Source organism: Pristis pectinata, chromosome 10, assembly GCF_009764475.1.
Source record: "Pristis pectinata isolate sPriPec2 chromosome 10, sPriPec2.1.pri, whole genome shotgun sequence".
Lineage (NCBI taxonomy): Eukaryota > Metazoa > Chordata > Chondrichthyes > Rhinopristiformes > Pristidae > Pristis > Pristis pectinata.
In genome coordinates, this window is record NC_067414.1 from 62,123,041 (window position 1) to 62,146,461 (window position 23,421).

General features: G+C 40.8%; 1 protein-coding gene across 1 annotated transcript in view; it reads left to right on the forward strand.

The window, feature by feature from the left end:
- LOC127575487 (cytosolic 5'-nucleotidase 1A-like) overlaps positions 1–23,421 on the forward strand; it is a 49,376-nt gene that overhangs the window by 10,766 nt on the left and 15,189 nt on the right. The window contains exons 4-6 of the mRNA XM_052025422.1: positions 4,383–4,505; positions 8,657–8,819; positions 20,922–20,928. Coding sequence (XP_051881382.1) covers positions 4,383–4,505; positions 8,657–8,819; positions 20,922–20,928 — 293 coding nt within the window. The remainder of the gene's footprint in view (positions 1–4,382; positions 4,506–8,656; positions 8,820–20,921; positions 20,929–23,421) is intronic.

Sequence of the window (23,421 nt, forward strand, 5' to 3'; positions counted from 1 at the left end):
CCCATTGCCATTCATGCACGTTGACTGCTGCATTGACTTCATGCCTATTTCTTTTACCTTGCAAAGGATATGAAGCACACTGACTGCTGAATTTAATTTGGAAAGCTTTTTATGGCATTCATGGATCCTTTGGTTAGATAGAGCATAGAATTCATTCAGTTACATATTCAGTATTTTTTTTTAATTTCACTCAAGGAAAATGGGCATTGCTGGCTAGACCCACATTTATTGCCCTCCCTAATTGCCCTTGAGAAGATTGTGGAATTTCCTTCTTGACATCTATAGTTCATGTGATGAAGATAGTCCCACAGTAATGTTTATTAAAACGTTGCAGGATTTTGTGATGTAAATACAGTCATGTATTTAGGTCAGAAGGGTATTTGACTTGGAAGTAGACTTGTGAGTGCTAGTCACTTGAACCTGCACTCCTTTTTCATTTAAGCTAATGAAGGTTATCTGCTTGTGAGGTGCTGTTGAGGGGCTTTTGCTATAGTGTAACTGGTTGATGACACTCAGTGTAGCCATGTTGTACTGGTGATGGAAGGATTGAATGTTTAAGGTGGAGAATGAAATGTTAATCAAGCTTGATGCTTTGTCCTGGGTGGTGTTGAGCTTTTTGTGTGTTTTAGAGTATCACCCACCCTGCCAAGTGGATAGTATTCTATTGTATTTTTGACTTTGTCCTTGTAGATGATGAAAAGACTTTGCGGAGTCAGGTGGGTCATTACTTTTGACCTCGTGGACACAATAATTACCATCCAGTTAAGCTTGTGGTTAATGGTCATCTGGAGGATGTTGATACTGGTGGATTTCAGAATGCTATAACAATTAAATACCAAAGGATGTGGATTGAAGTCCACTGATTCAAGGTATCAAGGGATATGGGGATAAGGCCAGAAATTGGGGTTAGAATAGTTTTTTTTGTGCTCATGGAGCAGACTTCCCCCCCACCCCCATTTCTCATTTCTTTTTTCTTTTTCCCCTTTTCTTTGGAGCAGACTCGATGGGCCGAATGGCCTACTTCTGCTCCCTTGTCTTGTGATCTTGTGATCTTAATTTTAAGTTGCAGAGAGGGTAGGGAGGGGATGGATAGGACAGAGGGGATATCCCTGATTGGGTGAGCCCATGGTTGTCGAGATGATGAGCTGTTGATAAATCCATTTGGTTAATAAGGGAAATTAGAGAGAGACACACACAAACAAAGCAAAGAACATTTTAAAGCTGCAAATTGCAGCCCTGTTGGAAAGGTCCAGCAATTCAGGCAATTACAGAAAAACTTAGTTTTACAGACAGATAACCTGCAACAGCGATGGCCAGTTCTGATACACACAGAGGAAGTGGGGTACCTGATGTGTTGAATTTGATGTTGAGCCCAGAGGGCTACACCATGCCCAGACAGAAGATGCAGTGCTGTTGCACAAGCTTGTGTTGGGCCTCATTGTAACAGTGCAGGAGGCCATGGAAAAATAGGTCATAGTTGGGAGTGTGATGGAGAATTAACAATGTAGCAGATATTCTCTTTATATTTCCTATTTACATAGAACATTACAGCACAATACAGGCCCTTCAGCCCACAATGTTGTGCCAACATTTTATCCTGCTCTAAGGTCTATCTAACCCTTCCCTCCCACATAGCCCCCCATTTCTCTATCATTCATGTGTCTATCTAAGAGTGTCTTAAATGTTCCTAATGTATCTGCCCCCACAACCTCTGCCGGCAGTGCGTTCCACGCACTCACCACTCTCTGTGTAAATAATAAACTTACCCCTGACATTCCCCTTATATCTTCCTGCAATCACCTTAAAATTTTGCCCCCTTGTGTTAGCCATTGTCACCCTGGGAAAAAGTCTCTGACTGTCCACTCAACGTATGCCTCTTATCATCTTGTACACCTCTATCAAGTCACCTCTCATCCTCCTTCTCTCCAAAGAGAAAAGCCCTAGCTCGCTCAACCTATCCTCATAAGACATGCTCTCCAATCCAGGCAGCATCCTGGTAAATCTCCTCTGCACCCTCCCTAAAGCTTCCACATCCTTCCTATAATGAGGCAACCAGAACTGAACAGAATACTCCAAGCGTGGTCTAACCAGAGTTCTATAGCGCTGCAACATTACCTCTCAACTCTTGAACTCAGTACCCTGACTAATGAAGGCTAACACACCATATGCCTTCTTAACAACCCTATTGACCTGCGTGGCAACCTTGAGGGATCTATGGATGTGGACTCCAAGATCCCCCTGTTCCTCCACGCTGCTAGGAGTCTTGCCATTAACCCTGTATTCTGCCTTCAAATTCGATCTCCCAAAGTGTATCACTTCACACCTTTCCAGGTTGAACTCCAACTGCCTCTTCTCAGCCCAGCTCTGCATTCTATCAATATCCTGCTGTAATTTACAGCAACCTTCTACACTATCCACAGCACCACCAACCTTTGTATCATCAGCAAACTTACTAACCCACTCTTCCACATCCTCATCCAAGTCATTTATAAAAATCACAAAGAGCAGGGATCCCAGAACGGATCCCTGCGGAACACCACTGGTCACCAATGTCCAGGCAGAATATGCTCCATCTACCACCACCCTCTACTTTATTTAATTTACTTTATTAAATAATTTTGAATGCCCAAGTTGCTGGGCTTTGACCTTCTACCTCCACATCTTTCAAATACTTGTCCAGTAACATTATCACTATGCTACCACAAAAATGATTTAAAAAAATAAGATCAGTTCTGAACATTTCATGTAAAAATGTTCTCACACACTGTTTGTACTTGCACATACAATATATGATGCAAAGCCATTTTGTGGAATATACTTGTATTTCATTCAGAGGAACTGTAGCATTATGAAACAAACAAGCCATAATTCCATTCAGCAGTACCTGTGAGATATATCTGTGATGTTGTCAAAGTATAAGAAAATCCAAGAAGCTTTTTGATTGTCTTCCAGAGAGGTGGAAGCTACCAGATCTCCATGGTGTCCATTCCTTTTAATAAATCCTCATCATGGGCAGCCTGGCAACACATAGTAAGGACTGGAGTCAGCAACTGCTTTCTGCATTGCTCAGCTTTGCCCATATGATCATAAGTGCTTTTGAAAGCTATTTGCACAAATTGATTCCAGCAATGGATGACTCTGGAACTGATGTAATTGGCTTCATAGTAAAAACAGTGAATTTTCTGGATACCATTTGGTCCATTAGCTCAATTGCAGCTCTCTCAACTAAGGAAACAAAACACCACATGAAACAGTAAGAAAAATAGCTCATTATTCACACAGCCATGCACAAAGTTGTTAACTTTCGTTCAGTTTATTTGAACTTGTCACATTACCATTTAGAAAAGTTTGTAGTGCAAAAGTAAACATAAAATGTGACTGTGTGTTCTGATAATAGTTGTGCATGTTCTCTTAAAGTTTATAAGGAATGAAAATTTCAAATTTGCGTGCATTCAACAAGGAAAACTAATGTGAACTTGATAAATTCAAGCCTATGTTTGACATATTTAGTAGTGATGTTTTAACAAAAGATTGATAAATGCTGTAGGCATAGTCCATTTAGATTATTGGAAAGAGCTTGATAAGATTTGTCACAAGATAAATGCAGATTTGTAGGTTGTGGTAGGTGGGGAGAAAGAAAATGCAACAGCATAGATTGAAAATGAATTAACAGACTAGAAACTACTGTTAATATGAGTGGGTGTTGTTTTGTGCCAAGAGATGAATGGGTCTTCTGTGTGTTGATGTATGTAAATGATTTGGACTCGGATTAAGGAGTATACTTTTGAAAAATGATTACAGCAGCACAGAACACAAGGACGCACGAAAATTAGAGCTGGAGTAGGTCACCTGACCCCTCAAACCTGCTCCGCATTTCAATATGATCATGTTGATTTGACCCAGGCCTTGGTCCATAGTCCTGAATTCCCCAATCTTTAAAAAAAAATTATCTCCCCCCCCCCCCCCCTTTAAATATCTCCAATGATCCAGTTTTCACAACCCTCTGGGGTAGAGAATTCCAGATATTCGCCAGTCTCCAGAAGAAAATTCCTGTGGATCTGTTTTGGATGACCACTCCCTTATCTTATAACAATGTCCTCTTGGTTGAGACTCTCCCACTCATGGATACATTTCAACAATTAGTATAAAGGACGAAGAAATAATTGACATCAACTATAAGAATTAATTATGGCTAACTCCGATGTTGCAGTTTCATTGTGTACTTTATCGTATGAATATATCAATAATTGGAGAAATTTTATTTACATGAAAGATTTATAGGAGAACATAATATTGCTTTACTGTATTTATCTTAATATGTCTTAATTAAACAATTTAATATTAAGTTACAGATATAAACTGTTATTTTTATCTTTTTATAGGTTTGTCAATTGAAAGATTTTGTTTGACAGGTGGAACAAGTCCCATTAATTATCTAAAAGCATATCACACCAACTTGTACCTCTCATCAGATCCCGTTAAAGTAGCAAAGGCTCTAAGTGAAGGTAAGAGAAAAGAAATGCAGTCCACAGCAGAAATGCAATAAGCGTTTCACTAGAGTCATTTAACAGCATTTAAAAAAAAACAGCAATCACTATTACTCCTTAGCAATCAAAATTCTGTACAGAATATTCATGCTATAGCCTGCATAATATAGCACGCACAATAGATTGTTCATGAAATCAGAAGATAATTAACTTGAGAAGCTAAAGCAGACCTAGGCCATTTGGCTCCTCATGCCTGCTCTGCTATTCAATAAGATCTTAATTTGCACATCCAAGAAAATCCTAATGCCTGCTGTTGTGAATTCTATATATTTCTTAAATAGTTCTTGATTATGTCTCCGCTGCCTTGGCTGGAAGTCAGTTTATGTTCATCATTCTGTGTGAAGAATTTGCTGAATCAATCTTTAAATTACTAAATGTTAAAGGGTCTTCGACCTGAAACGTTAATACTGTTTCTCCTCCTACAGATGTGGCCCAACCTCCTGAGTATTTCCAGCATTTTCTGTTTTCATTTTAGATTTCCAGCATCTGTAATATTTTTTGACTTATGACTTGTTTTATCTTGTTTTCCCTTGTTTAATTCCCATAATTTATTTGAAAATCATATTCTAGCTTTAATATACATAACAAGCTTCTTTAGCTTGAAAGGCCCTGGTTTATCTGCCTCATGGTTCTACTTTGCAGTGCCTCCAGAATATAAATGTCTCTTTTAGTATCTAATCAATCGTAACTGGATCTGGGTCAGAGCACATGACTATAATATATGATTATTATTTTAATCAATTTAAAATCTCTTTTATTTTACTCATTGTGGTTATTGCTGCCAAGGCCAGCAGTTATTACCCATCTTAATTACCCTGAGAATTTTATGACTAATCTCCTTCTTGAACTGCTGTAGCCATTTTGGTAAAGGTACTCTCATACTGGTGTAGGAAATTCCAGGATTTAGATCCAGCAAAATATTTCCATATAAAGATGGTGTGTAATTTGGAGGGGAACTTGCAGGTGATGGTGTTACACATAAACATACAAGTAAGAATAGGTCACTCAGCACTTCAACCCTGCACTGTCAATCAAAAAGATCATGGCCAATCTAATTATAAGCTCAATTCCACATTTCTATCTGCTCCCCCCCCCCCCTTTTCACCCCCTTTCTCATCAAAAAGCTATCTACCTCTGCCTTAAAATTTTTCAAGGACTATGCTTACATTGCCCTTTGAGATGGAGAGTTCCAAAGACGCACAACCCTTTGAGAGATAAAAATATACATCGTCTGTCTTAAATAGATGACTCCTTATTTTTAAACAGTGACCCCTAGTTCTACATTCTCCCACAAGTGGAAAGATCTTCTTCACATCTGTCCCAGGTTTCAAATAAATCGGCTTTCACTCTTCTCAGCTCCAGTGGATATAAACCTAGCTTGTCCAACCTTTCCTCATAAGACAAACTATGGGTTTAAAGTTTCAATCTAGCAAACCTCCTTTGATATACTTAAATCAAATTAACATCCTTAAATAAGGAAACCAACACTATACACAGGACTCCAAATATATCACTAATGCCCAATGTAACTGGAGAATAACCTGCCTACTTTTTTTTATTCAAGCTCCTAGCAATAAACAGTAATATTTGTTAGATTTCCAAATTACTATACAACTCAAACTCACCTGACATTCTTGGGCCTTTGGTGGTGACTGGATTGGCAGGTTTTCCAGATGTTATTCCTGCAAGTAAACTACATATTTTTAATTCATTCTTTTTGATGTTGTACAGTAATATAATAGATTTTCCAGTGAAGTTTAAGAAGGGTAAATTGGTTTATGATTGTCACATATACTGAGTTACAGTGAAAAACTTGTCTTACATACCTTCCATATAGATCATTTCATTACAACAGTGCATTGAGGTAGTACAAGGTAAAACAATATCAGAATGCTGAGTAAAGTGTAACACTTCACTGTACCTAGAGAAAGTGCAGTGCAGGCAGACAATAAAGTGCAAGGCCATAACGAGGTAGATTGTGAGGTCAAGAGACCATTTTACCATACTAGGGGACCGTTCAATGGTCTTATAACAGCGGAATAGCTGTCCTTGAGCCTTACAACCTCGGCTCAGTGCACAGAGGAGATGGAAAGTATCTGACATTCAAACTTCAGATCATTAAAAAAGATTCAGGATCTTGTAACTTCTGCCTGGTAGTGGGGGGAGAAGAGACAATGTCCATGGTAGGTGGAGTCTTTGATTTTGTTGGCCGCTTTACCAAGGCAGCGAGAAGTGTAGACAGAGCCCATGGAGGAGATGCTGTTTTTTGTGATGTGCTAAGATGCTCCACAACTCTTTCCAGTTTCTTGCGGTCACCAGCAGAGCAGTTGCCATACCAAGTCGTGGTGCATCTGGATAGGATGCTTTCTATGGTGCATTGATAAAACCTGGTGCAAGTCAAAAGGGACATGCCAAATTTCTTTAGCCTCCTGAGGAAGTAGAGGTGATGGTGAGATTTCTTGGCCATGGCTTCTACGTAGTTGGACCAGGACAGGCTATGGGTGATGCTTGAAGCTCTGAACCCTCCCAACCTCAGCATCATTGATGTAAACAGGAGCGTGTGCACTGCCTCCCTTCCTGAAATCAATGACCAGCTCATTTGTTTTGCTGACATTGAGGGAAACGTTGTTGTCATGACATCATGTCACTAGGTTCTCTATCTCCTTCCTGTACTCCAGGAATCGGGGCTCTGATGAGTTTAATGGGAGCACGGCAAACATCACCTGGTGAGCCAGATGCTGAACCATGAGATTTTCAGATAGAGGATAGTTGGAGTTTTACTTCAACTACTGCATCTCCTTACCAACCTTTTGTAAATCATGCATTGAGGCACCAATATCCCTCAGCGTCTCAGATCTCTGCAATCTTTCACTATGTAGACAAAATGCTTCTATTTTTATTGTGAAAATGGACAATTTCACATCTTCCCACACTATCCACCATTTGCTAGACCTTTATCTACTTATGTCTTATCTATATCCCTTTGTGAAGAGGACATTAGTTGGCAACAACTAATTTTCCTACACATCTCTGAGTCATCAGCAAGCTTAGTAACCACATCTTTGGTTTCTCAACCATATCATTATATAAATAGTTAAAAGTTGAGGGTCCAGCACTGCTCCCTGTGGCACATCACTTGTTATACCTTGCCAACCAGATTAGTGCACCTTATGTGTATTCTCTGTTTCCTACTGGTCAACCAATGTTGTCTCCAAATCCATATGTTTGCTCCTGTCTTTTATTCTCCGCCATAACAGTGTTCCCATTCAATAGTTTCCTTTGTTTTGCTTGACAGTAGAGGTCATCAAATGTCTGGAGACATGGATTTAATGTAATTGTATGGCCAATAAGTTTCTGCAGCATGTTCTCTTTACTGATAAACACTTTCATACCTTTCCATCCCTCGACTGTCTGTAGTTATGTGATCATTTCAGAGCAAACACACCTCTTGATTTCCAATTTAGTTATTTATTCATGATGATTTTGCATTCTAATGACAATTTTTCTGTTATCCCCTTTAAGTTGGATCTCTTTTTTTCACTGCTTTTGGTCTTATTTCCATTTATACCATTTTAATGTTGTTCTTACAATTTAATCTTTCCACAATTCCAAGCATAGAAGCAAAAGAATTTGCACAGAATTTAGCACCAGTCAACAAGGGATAGACTTGCCTCCACTTTACACCCTACGTGAATGGCGAGGAAAGCCAAGTGCTTATCAATGAATGCATCTCTTGAATATGTTTCTTTATGTAATTGTCTTACGATCTTAGACAGACTTACTGAGGAACCTGAGACAGAGTGAGGTTCAGAAAGTTCCTTCTAACTCCCTCTTTTTTAAATGTATAACACTTTTGGGATCCTTCTAATTACCCAGTCAAAGCTTGTGTCCCCTCTTGAATATGCTTTACCACATAGTCTGTAACTGAGGAACAAGCCCTAGCAACAAATGAGCACTGAGGGAATCCAAGCCACATGCAGAGTAAAGATTAGGAGGGTCTTCAGGTCATAAAAAGCAATTTTTTTTTTTGCATGCACACATGGCAGGATTTGTACCACAGAGCTGTGTTAAGTTTAAAGATAAGTAATGGTATGTTTCTATGATTTCAGGAATTGCAGCAGCTACACTGTGCCATCTTGACAAAGATACACAGCTCTCTGAGCAGCAACTAAGAGTGGCTTTTGATGGAGATTCCTTTGTGAATCAAGAAGTGAGTGAGAAATCTTCGAAGGATTATATGCTGTCTGAATCAGCCTGTGATTTTGAGCCCAAGTCAACATCGCAGATGCAACAGGTACAGTCTACTGTTAAACCAGAAACTTTTAGCTTCTATCGCATTTGGCTGATAGCCATAGGTTCAGTATTCGGTAGCACTGAATTCAAAAACTTTTTTTTAAAGGTTAAATTTATCATTGTTAGCAGAGTGCTTTACTTGGTGTATATTTCAGAACTGTGCTTGATTTTCTGACTAAAAATGAAAGTCTTAGGCTCCCATTAGAAATATAAACTTAAAATGGAGCTCATGATCTAAACAAAGAAATATAATTTCTATTTTGAAGCATATTATTAGTGCAGTGTTTCCTGTAGTTGGATTCCAAAGGAATATAACAGTATATTTCTAGTTTGTGACATGACTGACATCACCAGACAAAAATTAGGTCTGCAATAATTTGTTATCAATATAACAAGATGATGGGAACACCTTGATATGAGAACATCTCTTATACTCTACCATGCCATCAATGTACAGCCTTTTATTTATACTGACTCATAACTCAGAACTAAATGCTTAATACATCTGAAGCTGTCCCTCTGTACTATTTTAGTGGAGGCTGTGTTAAATAACATTCCACTAAAATGGCAGAAAGACTTATTGTTTGTGCTCATATTTTGTGGCAGAATTTGAAGACTGATGCATTTCCAGAACATTGTGGATAAATTACTGAGGGAATTGAACACGTGGTGTGAAAATAGTGATCACAGGGGTTATTGAGAAAAGAGATTTTTTTTGTGATTGGTTATGAGGGTTAGTGATTAGCCAAATGTTACTAATTATAGTTAGATCATTTATTCAACTTCTCTACATGGTTTGCCTTCAAGGAAAGATCATTCTCCATAACAAGTTGCTTTAGTGAAAAGACTTCATTTTTGTCCAGAGTCATCTCCTCCGAGCTACCACAGAAGACAAGTTCTCACCAACATATTACTGGGCATAGATTTCTCAGAGAAATTAAAGAAAAAATAGATAGAACACAGCTCTTTACTTTTAGAGCATTTACTGCATACTGGGCAGTAGATTCTGTTGACTTAACAATAGAAAAGAAGCTAAACAAAACAAGACATTATAAACCAATTCATTTTATTTTTGTTTTGAGGAAAATTGCTTTAGCATATTCTAAAGGATGCCAGGACAGCATAAGGAATGTTGATGTGGATCTAACATTAATCATAAGCCATATTGTAAACCTGTTGCAGTTTGTTGAGGTGATAATGAGTACAACTTACTAGTGATTTGGTAAAGTTCCAACTGTATGATATTTGAAGAAGGTTAAAGAGAATGGAATTGATGGCAAATAGGCTAGCTAGTTTGAAAAACTTCTATGGAAATCTGAAGCATGTTTATGATAAAAGGGAAAACTACTGGGATGATTTCCACAAGCTTTGATCCGTGTCCTTTTTTCCTATGCTCTCTACCTATCACCCACCAGTCGCTGTCTCCCAACTCCATCCCTCCCCCTCCCCCACCATCTGCCCATCATTCCCCCTCTCCTCCTCACCTGGTTCCATCTATCACCTGCCAGCCCCTGCCTCACCCCTCCCTCTCACCTCTTTATACTGGCTATCTCCCGTCTACACTCCCAGACATAGATTCAGGGTCTCAATCCAAAACATCAACCATCACTCTGCCTCCACAGATGCTGCCTGACCTGCTGAGTTTCTCCAGCAGTTTATTTTTTTGCTAATGGATGTGCCTTTGGGATTTTCAAGTTGAGGTTCTGGTGTTCTGCATCACTTGGGGCTCCCTGCAGAAAGCGTTGGATATTTTGTTGATATGTGCTACCTGCTCCATAAGCTTGCCATCTAGAGAGTCAGACTCCACCTAATTGGAGGATCACATAGAGGAGGTGGGAGAAAAGGAAGATAACAACAGGTGTCAACAAAGGGAGGACCCTCTCAATGTGCTGTTAGCCCAGAGATTCTTTTGAGGATTCCACTCAAATGGCTCCATGCACAAGCTGGAAGGTACAAACTCAAGCAATGACAGGGTATCTTCACATATGTCTGATCCTGGGCTAAGGTTTTATTTGGCCAAGTAATGTACAGTGTGTATTGGATTGCACACTTCAGCTGTACCATAGAAACCATAGAACAATACAGCACAATACAGGCCCTTTGGCCCACCATCTTGTGCCAACCTTCAAACCACACCTAAGCCTACCTAACCCCTTCCTCCCACATATCCCTCTATCTTAAATTCCTCCATATGCTTATCTAACAATCTCTTGAACTTGACCAACGTATCAGCCTCCACCACCACCCCAGGCAACACATTCCATGCACCAACCACTCTCTGGGTGAAAAACCTCCCTCTGACGTCTCCCTTCAACTTCCCACCCATTACCTTAAAGCCATGCCCTCTTGTATTGAGCATTGGTGCCCTGGGAAAGAGGTGCTGGCTGTCCACTCTATCTATTCCTCTTAATATTTTGCATACCTCTATCATGTCTCCCCTCATCCTCCTTCTCTCCAATGAGTAAAACCCTAGCTCCTTTAGTCTCTCCGCATAATCCATACTCTCTAATCCAGGCAGCATCCTGGCAAATCTCCTCTGCACCCTCTCCAACGCCTCCACATCCTTCCTATAATGAGGCAACCAGAACTGGACACGGTAGTCTAAATGTGGTCTAACCAGAGTTTTGTAAAGCTGCATCATTACTTTGTGGCTCTTAAACTCGATCCCACGACTTATGAAAGCTAACATCCCATAAGCTTTCTTAACTACCCTATCCACCTGCGAGGCAACTTTCAGTGATCTGTGGATATGAACCCCCAGATCCCTCTGCTCCTCCACACTGCCCAGAATCCTGCCATTTACCTTGTACTCCACCTTGGAGTTTGTCCTTCCAAAGTGTACCACCTCACACTTCTCCGGATTGAACTCCATCTGCCACTTGTCAGCCCAGCTCTGCATCTTATCAATATCCCTCTGTAAGCTTTGACAGCCCTCCACACTATCCACAACTCCACTGATCTTTGTGTCACCTGCAAACTTGCTAACCCACCCTTCCACCCCCTCATCTAAGTCATTAATAAATATCACAAAAAGTAGAGGTCCCAGAACCGATCCCTGTGGGACACCACTAGACACAGCCCTCCAATCTGAATGCACTCCCTCCACCACAACCCTCTGCTTTCTACAGACAAGCCAATTCTGAATCCACACGGCCAAGCCTCCCTGGATCCCTTGGCCTCTGACCTTCTGAAGAAGCCTACCATGCGGAACCTTGTCAAAAGCCTTACTAAAATCCATGTAGACCACATCCACTGCACTACCGTCATCAATCTTCCTGGTCACCTCCTCAAAGAACCCTATCAGGCTTGTGAGGCAAGATCTTCCCTTCACAAAGCCATGCTGGCTGTCCCTAATCAGTCCATGATTCTCTAAATGCTCATAGATCCTATCTCTTAGAATCCTTTATAACAGCTTACTCACCACAGACATAAGGCTCACTGGTCTGTAATTCCCTGGACTATCCCTACTACCTTTTTTGAATAAGGGGACAACATTCGCCACCTCCAATCCTCTGGTACCATCCTTGTGGACAATGAGGACTCAAAGATCCTAGCCAACGGTTCAGCAATCTCCTCCCTTGCCTCACGAAGCAGCCTGGGGAATATTCCGTCAGGCCCCAGGGACTTATCTGTCCTAATATTTTCTAACAGCTCCGACACATCCTCACTCTTAATATCTACATACTCGAGAACATTACCCTTACCAACACTGTCCTCAGCATCATCAAGACCCCTCTCCTTGGTGAATACTGAAGAGAAGTATTCATTTGAGAACCTCACCCACTTCCATAGCTTCCAGGCACATCTTCCCACCTTTGTTTCTAATCGGATCTACCTTTACTCTAGCCATCCTTCTGCTCTTCATGTACGAGAAAAAGCCTTGGGATTCTCCTTAACCCTACTCGCCAAAGCCTTTTCATGTCCCCTTCTTGCTCTTCTCAGCCCCTTCTTAAGTTCCTTCCTTGCCACTCTATACTCCTCACAAGCCCTATCTGATCCTTGCTGCTTACACTTTATGTATGCTGCCGCCTTCTTCCTAACTAGTTGTTCCACTTCTCTTGTCACCCATGGTTCCTTCACCCTGCCATTCCTTCTCTGCCTAACATCCTGCAAGAGATCCCTGAACATCGACCACATCTCCACAGAACATTTCCCTTCAAAAATGTCATCCCAATTTACACTCTCAAGTTCTCACCTTATAGCCTCATAATTTGCTTTTCCCCAATTCAATATCTTCCCGTCCTTCTTGCCCTATCCCTGTCCATGTCCAAGGTTATGGAGCAGTGGTCGCTGTGCCCCAAATGCTCACACACCGATAGATCTGTCACCTGACCCAGTTCATTACCTAAAACTAGATCTAATATGGCATTCCCTCTAGTTGGCCTGTCAACATACTGTGACAAGAATCCGTCCTGGACACACTTAACAAACTCTGCCCTGTCTAAACCTTTGGCACTAAGCAGGTGCCAATCAATATTTGGGAAGTTGAAGTCTCCCACAATAATAACCCTGTTATTTTTGCATCTTTCCAATATCTGCCTCCCAATCTGCTCCTCAGTATCCCTACTGCTACCGGGGGAGCCTATAGAATACTCCCAGTAGAGTAACTGCTCCTTTCTTCTTCCTAACATCCACCCATATTGACTCTAGAGAGGATCCTTCTACATTATCCACCCTTTCTGCAGCTGTAATAGTGTCCCTGACCAGTATCGCCACCCCTCCTCCTCTTCTCCCCCCCCCCTCCCTATCCCTTTTAAAACACTGAAAACCAGGAATATTCAATATCCATTCCTGCCCTGGTGTCAGCCAAGTCTCTGTAAGAGCTACAATATCGTAGTCCCATGTACTTATCCAAGCTCTCAGTTCATCTCCCCTATTCCTGATACTTCTTGCATTTAAGTAAATGCACTTTAGCCCATCCACCTTTCTACTTTTATACCCTGTACTCTGCTTCTCCTTCCTCAAAGCCTCTCTACCTGTTAGATCTGACTTTTCCCCATCCCCTTCTTCCTCTGACCTACTCCTCTGGTTCCCATCCCCCTCGCAAACTAGTTTAAACCCTCCCAAACCACCCTAGCAAACCTGGCTGCAAGGATATTGGCCCCCCTCAGGTTCAGGTGCAACCCGTCCTCTCTGTACAGGTCCCACCTTCCCCAGAAGATATCCCAATGATCCAAAAATCTAAAACCTTCCCTCCTGCACCAAATTCTCAATCACGCATTTATCTGCCATCTTCTCCTACTCCTACCTTCACTATCGCGTGGCACTGGCAGCAATCCCGAGATTGCTACCCTTGAAGTCCTGTTCTTCAGCCTTCTGCCTAGCTCCCTAAACTCACTTTTCAGGACCTCATCCCTCTTCCTACCTATGTCATTGGTACCAACATGAACCACGACTTCTGGCTGTTCTCCTTCTCGCTCAAGAATCCTGTGGACCCGATCAGGGACGTCCCGGACCCTGGCACCTGGGAGGCAACATACCATCCGGGATTCATGCTCATTGCCACAGAACCTCCTATATGTTTCCCTGACTATCGAGTCCCCTATCACTACTGCCTTCCTCTTCTCCTCCCTTCCCTTCTGAGCAGCAGGACCGGTCCCAGTGCCAGAGACCTGGCTACTGCTGCTTGATCCCTGCAAGTCATCCCCCTCAACAGCCTCCAAAGTGGAAAACCTGTTATTGAGGGGAACAGCCTCTGGGGTCATCTGCACTGTCTGCCTGTTTGTTTTCTTTTTCCTTTTCTCTCCCCTGACAGTCACCCTTCTATCTATTTCCTGGACCCCGGAAGTACCTGCTCTAAGGGGGGTGACTGTCTCCTGATGTACAGCATCTACATAACTCTCTCCCTCCCTCCCTGATGCTCTGCAGTGTTTGAAGCTGCAACTCCAAGCTCATCAATTTTGAGCCGAAGTTCATCCAGCCTCAAGCACTTACTGCAGACGTAGTCATCGTGGACCACAGCAAGGTCCATGAGCTCCCACATCAAGCAGCTGCAGCACACCACCATGTACTCCATCTGAACTAATTCTTTTTTCCCCTACCTAGCTTTTTTTCCAACTTAAAAATTTATAACAGGTAAAACCTTACCTTTACTTACCAGCTACTATCCCGCCTCGCCCTTTAACACTGAAGCCCCTTGAGCCAAAGCCCAAAACACTCTGCTCCCACTCACTCTGCTGCCCACTCCGACGCTGCCCGCTGGATATGGCAGTCGTCTTTTTAAACTGCGCGCGCCCTTCCGACTGACATCACGCACCTGCGCAGTTACTCCCCGCTATCCCCGAAACCGTTAGAGAAAAAAAATCACTTATCTCTTCAGAACTCCTTGGCTGCTCGCCGATTGCTTTTGATAGACTTCACCAAGAATCGCTTTTGCAAGGCATGACTAATTTCTACAGTCAGAATTGCAACCAGCTTGCAAAAAAACTAACCTGACAGGCAAACAAGTTCCATTGACTGGCAATCCATTCCCTGGTAATTTCCTTACGAAGAGGGATTTGTAGTATCAATGGTTCCGACCTTATGAAAACAAAAAGGGAATAGCTTTATCAGGGTGGACCAAGATTCCACCGAGGCAAGAAGAAAATAACCACAGTTCAACAAAAGCAGAACCCTACTCCATTGACTGTTGCACCTTGGGAGCTACCCACCAATACCTGATTGGAAAAGATGTACTTTTCAGAAAGTCCTGTGAGAGGTTGGAAGTTATCTTTCCCCTGCTTATTAGCATCCCTGGCAGGCTATTAGACAGGCCAAACAATACATCAAGGATTTCAACCACAGCAGTCTTTCCATGTGTGCTCCTCTATCCAAGTCTTCTGGGATGTTGCACACTAACTTCCCAATCTCTCCACTTTAGCATAGTCTACTAACATCCAGCTAAATATGAGGAAGATTGAAGCCATTAGCTTTGTTCCAGGCACACACTATCATTAATTTGCTCAGCATTTGTCTTGGGCTGTTTCAGACTGCTCACAGCTTCAGCATTCTCTTCAGGGCTGAAGTAAGCTTTTAACACAATTTTCTCTCTATTATAAAATTCTGCCACATCTATTTCTGTAGCATCACCTGCCTTTTCATTGAGCTCAATCTATTTGGCAACAAAACTCTCAATAATATCTTATAATCAAACTTCATTACTCCAGTCCCCTTCTGAGTAGTCTTTCATGCTCTACTGGTTTTCAATTTTCAGTTCATCCACAAATATCCAATTAGATAAAGAGTAACTTGGTACATCTGTAGCCTTATATTGCCTTTAACATAATGTTACATCCTTCAATTCCCAACGACCCCTTATTCCTTCCTCCATCTACCATCAGTGGGTTTGATTTAGTCATTTAGCCTTAATGCATTCCTTCCTCAATGCTTTGTCACTACATTCCTCCCCTCCTTTAAAATCCTTGAAAGACAGCTAGTTAACAATGTCAGTTATGACAAGCAAGCAGAGAGGCTTCAGGATGATATAGACAGGTGAGATGAATGGGCAAAGACATGGCAGATGGAATATGATGTGCAGAAATGTGAACTGGTCAATTTTGGTAGAAAAGAATAGAAAAATAGCATTTTTTTCAATGGTGAGAGAGTGAAAAGTTGGGGAACCTGGGTGTCCTTAACATGAATCCTTGATAGTTAACATGGAGGCACAGCAAATAGTACAGCAGTTACTTAGGGCGCTGATGAGGCCACTTCATGAATCTCATTTCCAGGTCTGGTCTCTCTACTGAAGGAAGGAAGGATATACTTGCGATAGAGGGAATTCAACAGAGGTTCATCAGATTGATTCAAAGATGGGGGTGATTTGTCCTTTAGAGGAGAGATTAAAAAGACTGGACCTATTTTCCACAGGTGCTGCTTGATCTGCTGGTACCTCCAAGCATTTTCAGACATTATGGGCCTACAGTCACTTGAGTTTGAAAGAGTGAGAGCTGATCTCGTTGAAGCATTAAAAATTATGACGCTTGACAGGTTTGACATGGGTGTGATGTTTCCCCTGGCTGGAATATGTAGAATGAGGCTTTTATAGTCCTAAAACAAAGGATCAGCCATTCTGGACTGAGATGTGAAGAAACTTCTTCACTTAGAGGATTATGAATCTTAAGAATTCTCCTGCCAAACTGGACTATCAAAGTTCTGTTGCTGAATATATCCCAGTCTTGTTGGTTTTTGAATATTAAAGTAATCTAGGGATATTGGTTAGTGTAGTAAAGTGGTGGAAAAAATATCAGCCAAAGCTTATTGAACAGCAGTGTAGATATAAGAAGCTGAATAACCAACACTTGCACTGCCCTCTTCAGCTCTTTGGTATTTATCTTGTGTCTTTGAGATGCATTATGTTACTGCTGATATGTAAATGCAAGTTATTATTATAGAAGTTGCATTCATTGTGGTTAATAGCTGTAGTAATAATTCCCAAGCAGGCATGTGAAATTTTACCTTTGGCTGTGGAGTAATTCTTAAAAAATGTGGAAAGGCTGTCAATTGGGCACTTCAGTTCAATTCAAAAATGGGGAAGTGATGAGAGTAGAAATTCCTATCCAGTCTTTTCACCTTTCCTATCCTCATTCTTCAGGGAATGGAAACTGCCATCCTTATCCGATCTGGTTTATCTGTGACTCCAGACCCATTGTGATGTTGTTAAATCTTGACTGCCCTTTAACACGGAACAGCATGCTATCAAGTCAGGAGTAACCAATGATGGGCAATAAATGTCAACCTAGCCAGCAACATTTACATTCTATGAACAATTTTTTTAAGGAAAAAACTGCATTAGGGTAGATAGCCAGTGACTAGAAAATTACATAAGGGGAAATGATCCTTTTCTCTGCATTTGACTGCTTCCATCTATGGGTGGTCCAGGCTTTGTGTAATTCTGTTCCCAGAGTGAAGCAAACAGCTTCTTTTTGTCAGTATTATCTTTTGAAACCACCTTAAAACCTTGGATTGATTGTATGACTATAATAGAGATTGATTTTCTGAGATATGGTACATTTTACTGTAGTTGATATTTTTAGTGCATGGGTGGTCTGGCCTGTTTGCTGTGTTTTGGATTCAGGGAGAAGCAATCAGCTTTTTCTTGTTTAAAAACATCCCTTAAAGACCAATTAGTAAACTGAGTTTTGGTCTGCTAAACTAGTTATTGGGGTCATTGGAAGGGCTACATCTGATTCTGTATGAGTAATCTTTTCTTTGGATAAATTTAAGGATAGTTATCTGTACTTAAACTATTTGAATTTGAATTTATTGAATAGCTATAAATGAATAAATATGGTATTGGTTTATTAAAGCTATATTTATCTTTATTAGCCTCGTTTATTTGCAATAGTTTTACATCCAAAGTTAAAAGTCTGTTCAAAGACTTTATTAAAAATACAGTCATGTTTTCAGACTGTTTTCATGTTCACTTGGTTTTCTTTGACAACAAACACAAGTAAAGGTTCTGACTTTCTCAATAGTGTTACACACGGAATCAAGAACGGCTGCCTTTTTACATCTCTCTTTATTTTTATTTTGATTAATTTTGCTGGAAGTAAATAAAAAGGATAAATGTTTATACGTTATTGCACAGAGTCAGAACCAAACACAAAGAATAAATTTTAGTCTTAAGGTGAAGCAAAGTGTGAGAGTGGGAGACGAAGCAATTCAGTTTCTGTGTTAAAGTCACATATTCTACTTTTTTAATATTGTCCTTATAAATGTCTATGTCTGCATTTATAATGTAAACTCGCTATATAAGTTTATCACACTATTGTTACATGCTGCTATGGTGGTCCTGCAACCTGTTGGGTGGATTGGTTGGGGGTGGGGTGTTGATTTCAGCTGGTTGGAGGGGCCTCAGAATGTGTGTCAATGGAGTGCAAGGATCTGGAGAAGTGTCATACAGGTGATTCTGCGAAGTATCTCTTAGGCACGGAATGGCAACAGTTACAAAATCTCTTCCTCAAGTCTTTGGTATTGTTTGGGGCAATGAATTACAGGCACAGCTCAGCAATTAAATATTTGTAACAGTTTTTCAACTCAGAATGTTGAAGATGGCCCAACAGGAACTCAGAAGGTAGCCCAACAGCCACTCCCTGAACAAAAAAACAATGAATGGTAGCAGCATGGTTTGCACTGGTGAGGGGATATGTGGGCAACACACACAATCATATAATTGCATTTTAAAAATTTGGAAGAAACTTCCACCTTTGGATCCAAGTATGAAATGCCAATCTTTACATTGAAGATTTTTTTTTTCATTTCTGAACTGAGGTAATTTCATTAGATGGTACTAACATTAGCAAATGACATTGGAAAACTGTTACTGCACCACCAGCAACAATATCAGGTGATGGTAGTATGCCTTTGAATTGCGCATAAGAAGCACATTGAAAAGCATTGTTGCAATGTACATGATGATTTTTGTCACCTATGTGTTACTGGGTGCATACCCCTTTAAGAATTGCACCATGTGACTAACAGCCCTTTTTAAGCTAAAATTCATAAATCAAAAAGCAGTTCCCTATTAGTGTCAATGTAAAACCTCATAAGAATTTCAGTCAAATAAACCTAAATACTTAAAAATGTTTAGAAATTCATCAACACTTGTACATGATGGTCAAGAGTCTGCGGACATTACTTTACAGAGGCAGGAATGTGGAGTTGAGGGAGCAAGCAGACTAACAACAATCTTATTGAGTGGCAGACCAGGCTCAGGGGGCTGAATGGTTTAATCCTGCTCTAAGTTCGTGGTGGCTTTGCTTGTTGGCAGGGAAGTGAGAAGCAGAGATATCACTCACTGGGGTTTGAATGATGGCAGTGCTCATGAATCTCAGTTTGATGGAATTTGCAATACTGAAGACCAAGGTTCTTCCTGTGACTACTTTTGGGTGGCTTATGAGCGAGGCTTGAGGACGGTGTTGGTGGATATCTGGACAACCCTTCTTTCTTCCGTAAAGATTATAGCAAAACACAGAATTTTCCATCATGCCACCACATCTAATGCAGCATTCAGCATTGGTATTTGAAGATGGCATCTGCTTCATTAAACCCAGCCTCAAATGCCAACTTGACAATATCTCCTTGATTTGAAAAGCCACAGGAGTCATGCACACACTTGGGGCATCATTTGCTCTATACACCATTTGTCGTTTATGTGGATTATATCATCCTGAGAGGCATTATATAGTACATGGCTATTATCATATTGTACCTCTTCCAAATTTCTTAAAAGCAGGTGCTGCTTTCCCTGGAAATTACCTGCTTCCATACACATGGCAGGTAGTAAGTGTGGTCCATGGGTTATAACAATAAAGTGGTGTAAAGAGGCAAAAATATTACCTGTTTTCTTATTCCTCAAGATGAACATGCATGAGGGCCCTCTCTTCCCTCAGTGCCTGTTTCATCCACATTAACCATTTGTTTGGAAGAGGAGCCATCTCAGCTCCTTGGAACTATGTTCTGCTGTCATGGTACCTGCACTTGCTGCCTCCCCAGCAAAGTGGTTTTTACGCAGCTAATACTTCCATAACAATTATCAAAATCAGGGCACTTGACATTGCTTCTGATCTTCTAACTACATGCTTAATCCTTTTTCATTCTCTACATTATAACATCTCTGCCCTTCGTAATGCATGATGCACTTCCAGAGATAACAGTTTGGTCCAGCTAATAGAGGTTTATTTCCAGGCAATTATATCAATAGGTTTATGGTTGCTTTGATAGGTACCTAAGTCAGTTGCAGCAAGGCTGTGTCATGCTCAATACTGTTTTCAGTCTTTCCCACCACAGTGCTGTACCTCACCTCAGAAGTTCAGAACAAGTGGGGAACTATTCAAGCTATGCCCATGGCAACTACAGTCCAGAATCAAGGACAGCCCAAGCTCTGTCATTGAGCTGGCAATGCCTGTGTCTGTGTGGGCTCAAGAGACCAAGCTGTAAGCCATCATCGACTCATTCATTGAAGCAGACTAAAGGATGGCCTTTGTATTCAAAATTCACAAGACAAGGATCATCTACCAACCTGCAGGGCTACACAACACCAGCCTCTGATATTAAACTTCACAATGAGATCCCGACAAGCATGGACAACGTCTCGTGTCACAGGGATCATGTCTCCGTGAAGGCAGAGATTGATGATGAAGTTCACCATTGCCTTCAATACATCAACTGAACTTTTGGTCGATTGCGAAAAAGGGTGTTTGAGCATTAAGACCTCATACCCGGCACAAAACACCAGTCCATCTGACAGCAATGATCTTTGTTCTCCTGTTTGTTTGTTGAGTCCTGGGCTACCTACAGCAGTTACCTCAAGGCACTGGACAAATACTACCGATGCTATATGTACACAATACTCCAAGTTCATTGGAAAGATTAGTGAACCAACATCATTGTTCTTTCCCATGCCAACTCCTATTGAGACCTTAATTATACTTAGTCAGCTCCACCGGGCACGCCACATCATTTGCTTCCAAAAGGGCATCTATTCTGAATTCTGTCACAGTAATAGACTACCAAGTGGATTCACCCTGTGCCGTGGAATCCCTTGCATATGACTTCTAAGAATGAAGAAGGAGCATTCAGGATGATATTGAGAACCTTGAGGCTGTGCATCTGGAGCACACAGAGGCCCTGGGTAAACAGTGAAAGGAGTGGATTATCTCAAACCATCCACCCACTTGCCTCATCTGGCACCTTCTGCCCCGTCAGTGGAAACTGCCCTCCAAGCCACACACCATCCTGACTTGGAAATATATTGTCATTTCCTTCACTGTTGCTGGGTCAAAATCCTGGAACTCTCTCCCTAACAGCACTGTGGATATACCCACCCCTCAAGGATTGCAGCGATTCAAGAAGGCAGATCACCACCAATTTTCCAAAAGCATTTAGGGATAGGCAAGTAAATGGTGGTTCAGCCTGCAAAGTCCATTTCCCTTGAATGAATTTTTTAAAAATTGGAAGTGTCCAGATTAATCTCAAAATATATGAAAGCAGAGTGACAACAAGTTAGCCTCATTCCCTAGGGACTGCCAAAGAAGAAAACTGAAATCAGTGGTCTGTGTAAACAGCTATCCCTTCTGGCAACACCACTTTCCCATTCTTGAGACATAGGTTGCAGACGTGCTGAAATTTGCCAAATATAATAGAGCAGGAAAATGACTGCTTACCAGTGAGGATTGAAGCTATGTTCTGCCCTTCATTTAGGACACGATTGCCGCAATGGTGGACCAGCTGTCAATTGGAGAAAGGTTGACGATGACAATGCAGATGGGAGGGTCTTCAAATGAATTGGCAGCTGGAGAATATTTTGAGGCATTGCCTCAAAACAAAGCCCTGGGGGATATTTGAACTACTTTCCGGCTGGTACAAAGAGCAGAGAGCAATCACTGGCCATATCCCAAGATTTCAGGCATAGTCTGAAGTACAAAAGTGAACACCCACTAATCTCAGAACCCTATATAGGATAATGGAGTCAGAAGGCCAAATTAAGTTTAGTTGACCTAGTGCTATTTTAAGGCTGCTATCATTCTATATACACCAGGCATAGTTATTTGAAATCAGCTACAGGAAGATTTGTGCTAATTAAAATGGCATTGATTTTCAGAATGGGTGATAATTTTGAGTGATTCAGGAAAATGACAGTCATTTTTACTATACTCAGGTATTTTAATCCGTTATAGATTTAACATACTTTTCATTTGTTTTTGCTCAGTAATTCTTTAAAATCTATATTAGTCTATTACCTCCTGCAGTTTTGATTTTAAAATGAAAAATATGAAAATTTGACATGAAAGTACTCAATTTTTTAATCGGTATTAAACTACTGAGTGTCACATATATGTGAAATTATATTGTATATATTCACATAAATTCTATTACCTTAATAAGAACAAATCATCTTTCTTCTGGCTTTTGTGCAATGCCAATAACTAGGAGACAATTTTCAAAATGCATGTTGCTGGCATGGAGTTTTGTCTTTTGGAAACGCATTTTAAGAAAATGGTGGAATGCTTCCCATAATTTTAGATTCCTAGAATCTAATAGACAGAGGCCCAATGGGGTTTCAAATCTGTACTGGTATTTTGCTTGACATACAGCAAATAATCTAACCCTGTACTCCTGCTCAAATCTATTACTCTTGTTCAATTAATTTTAACAATTCAGTTTGCCAAAATCTTTTGCTCTCTTTTAAAAAAAAATCTATATTCCAACCTTTTATGTGTGAAAAGGTCTTTTTTGCAGCTTTTTGTTTGACATTTTCAAGTTACCAGTTTAAATTTATGCCATTTTATTAACTGTTGTACCAACCCGTGGAAGCTGTCACAGCTCACCTCATCATAGCACTGGACAATTTCAAAAATCTATCTGGTTCCCAGTCTTTCTTTGCAGCTGCAGTAAAAAATGGCCAATCTTTTTCATGTCTTTCTTAAGAAATGAAACGTCTTTTCCCTGGGAGCATCCAAACGATTTTTGCTTTGATAATTGAAAATAAGATGCCAAAAAAGCTGATAACATTTCAGTTGCAGCTTAATTCAACTTAACCTTGTTACTTGTTACTGTTACTGCTCACAATTCAGTTGCTCTTCTGAAACATGGTTGATGCATA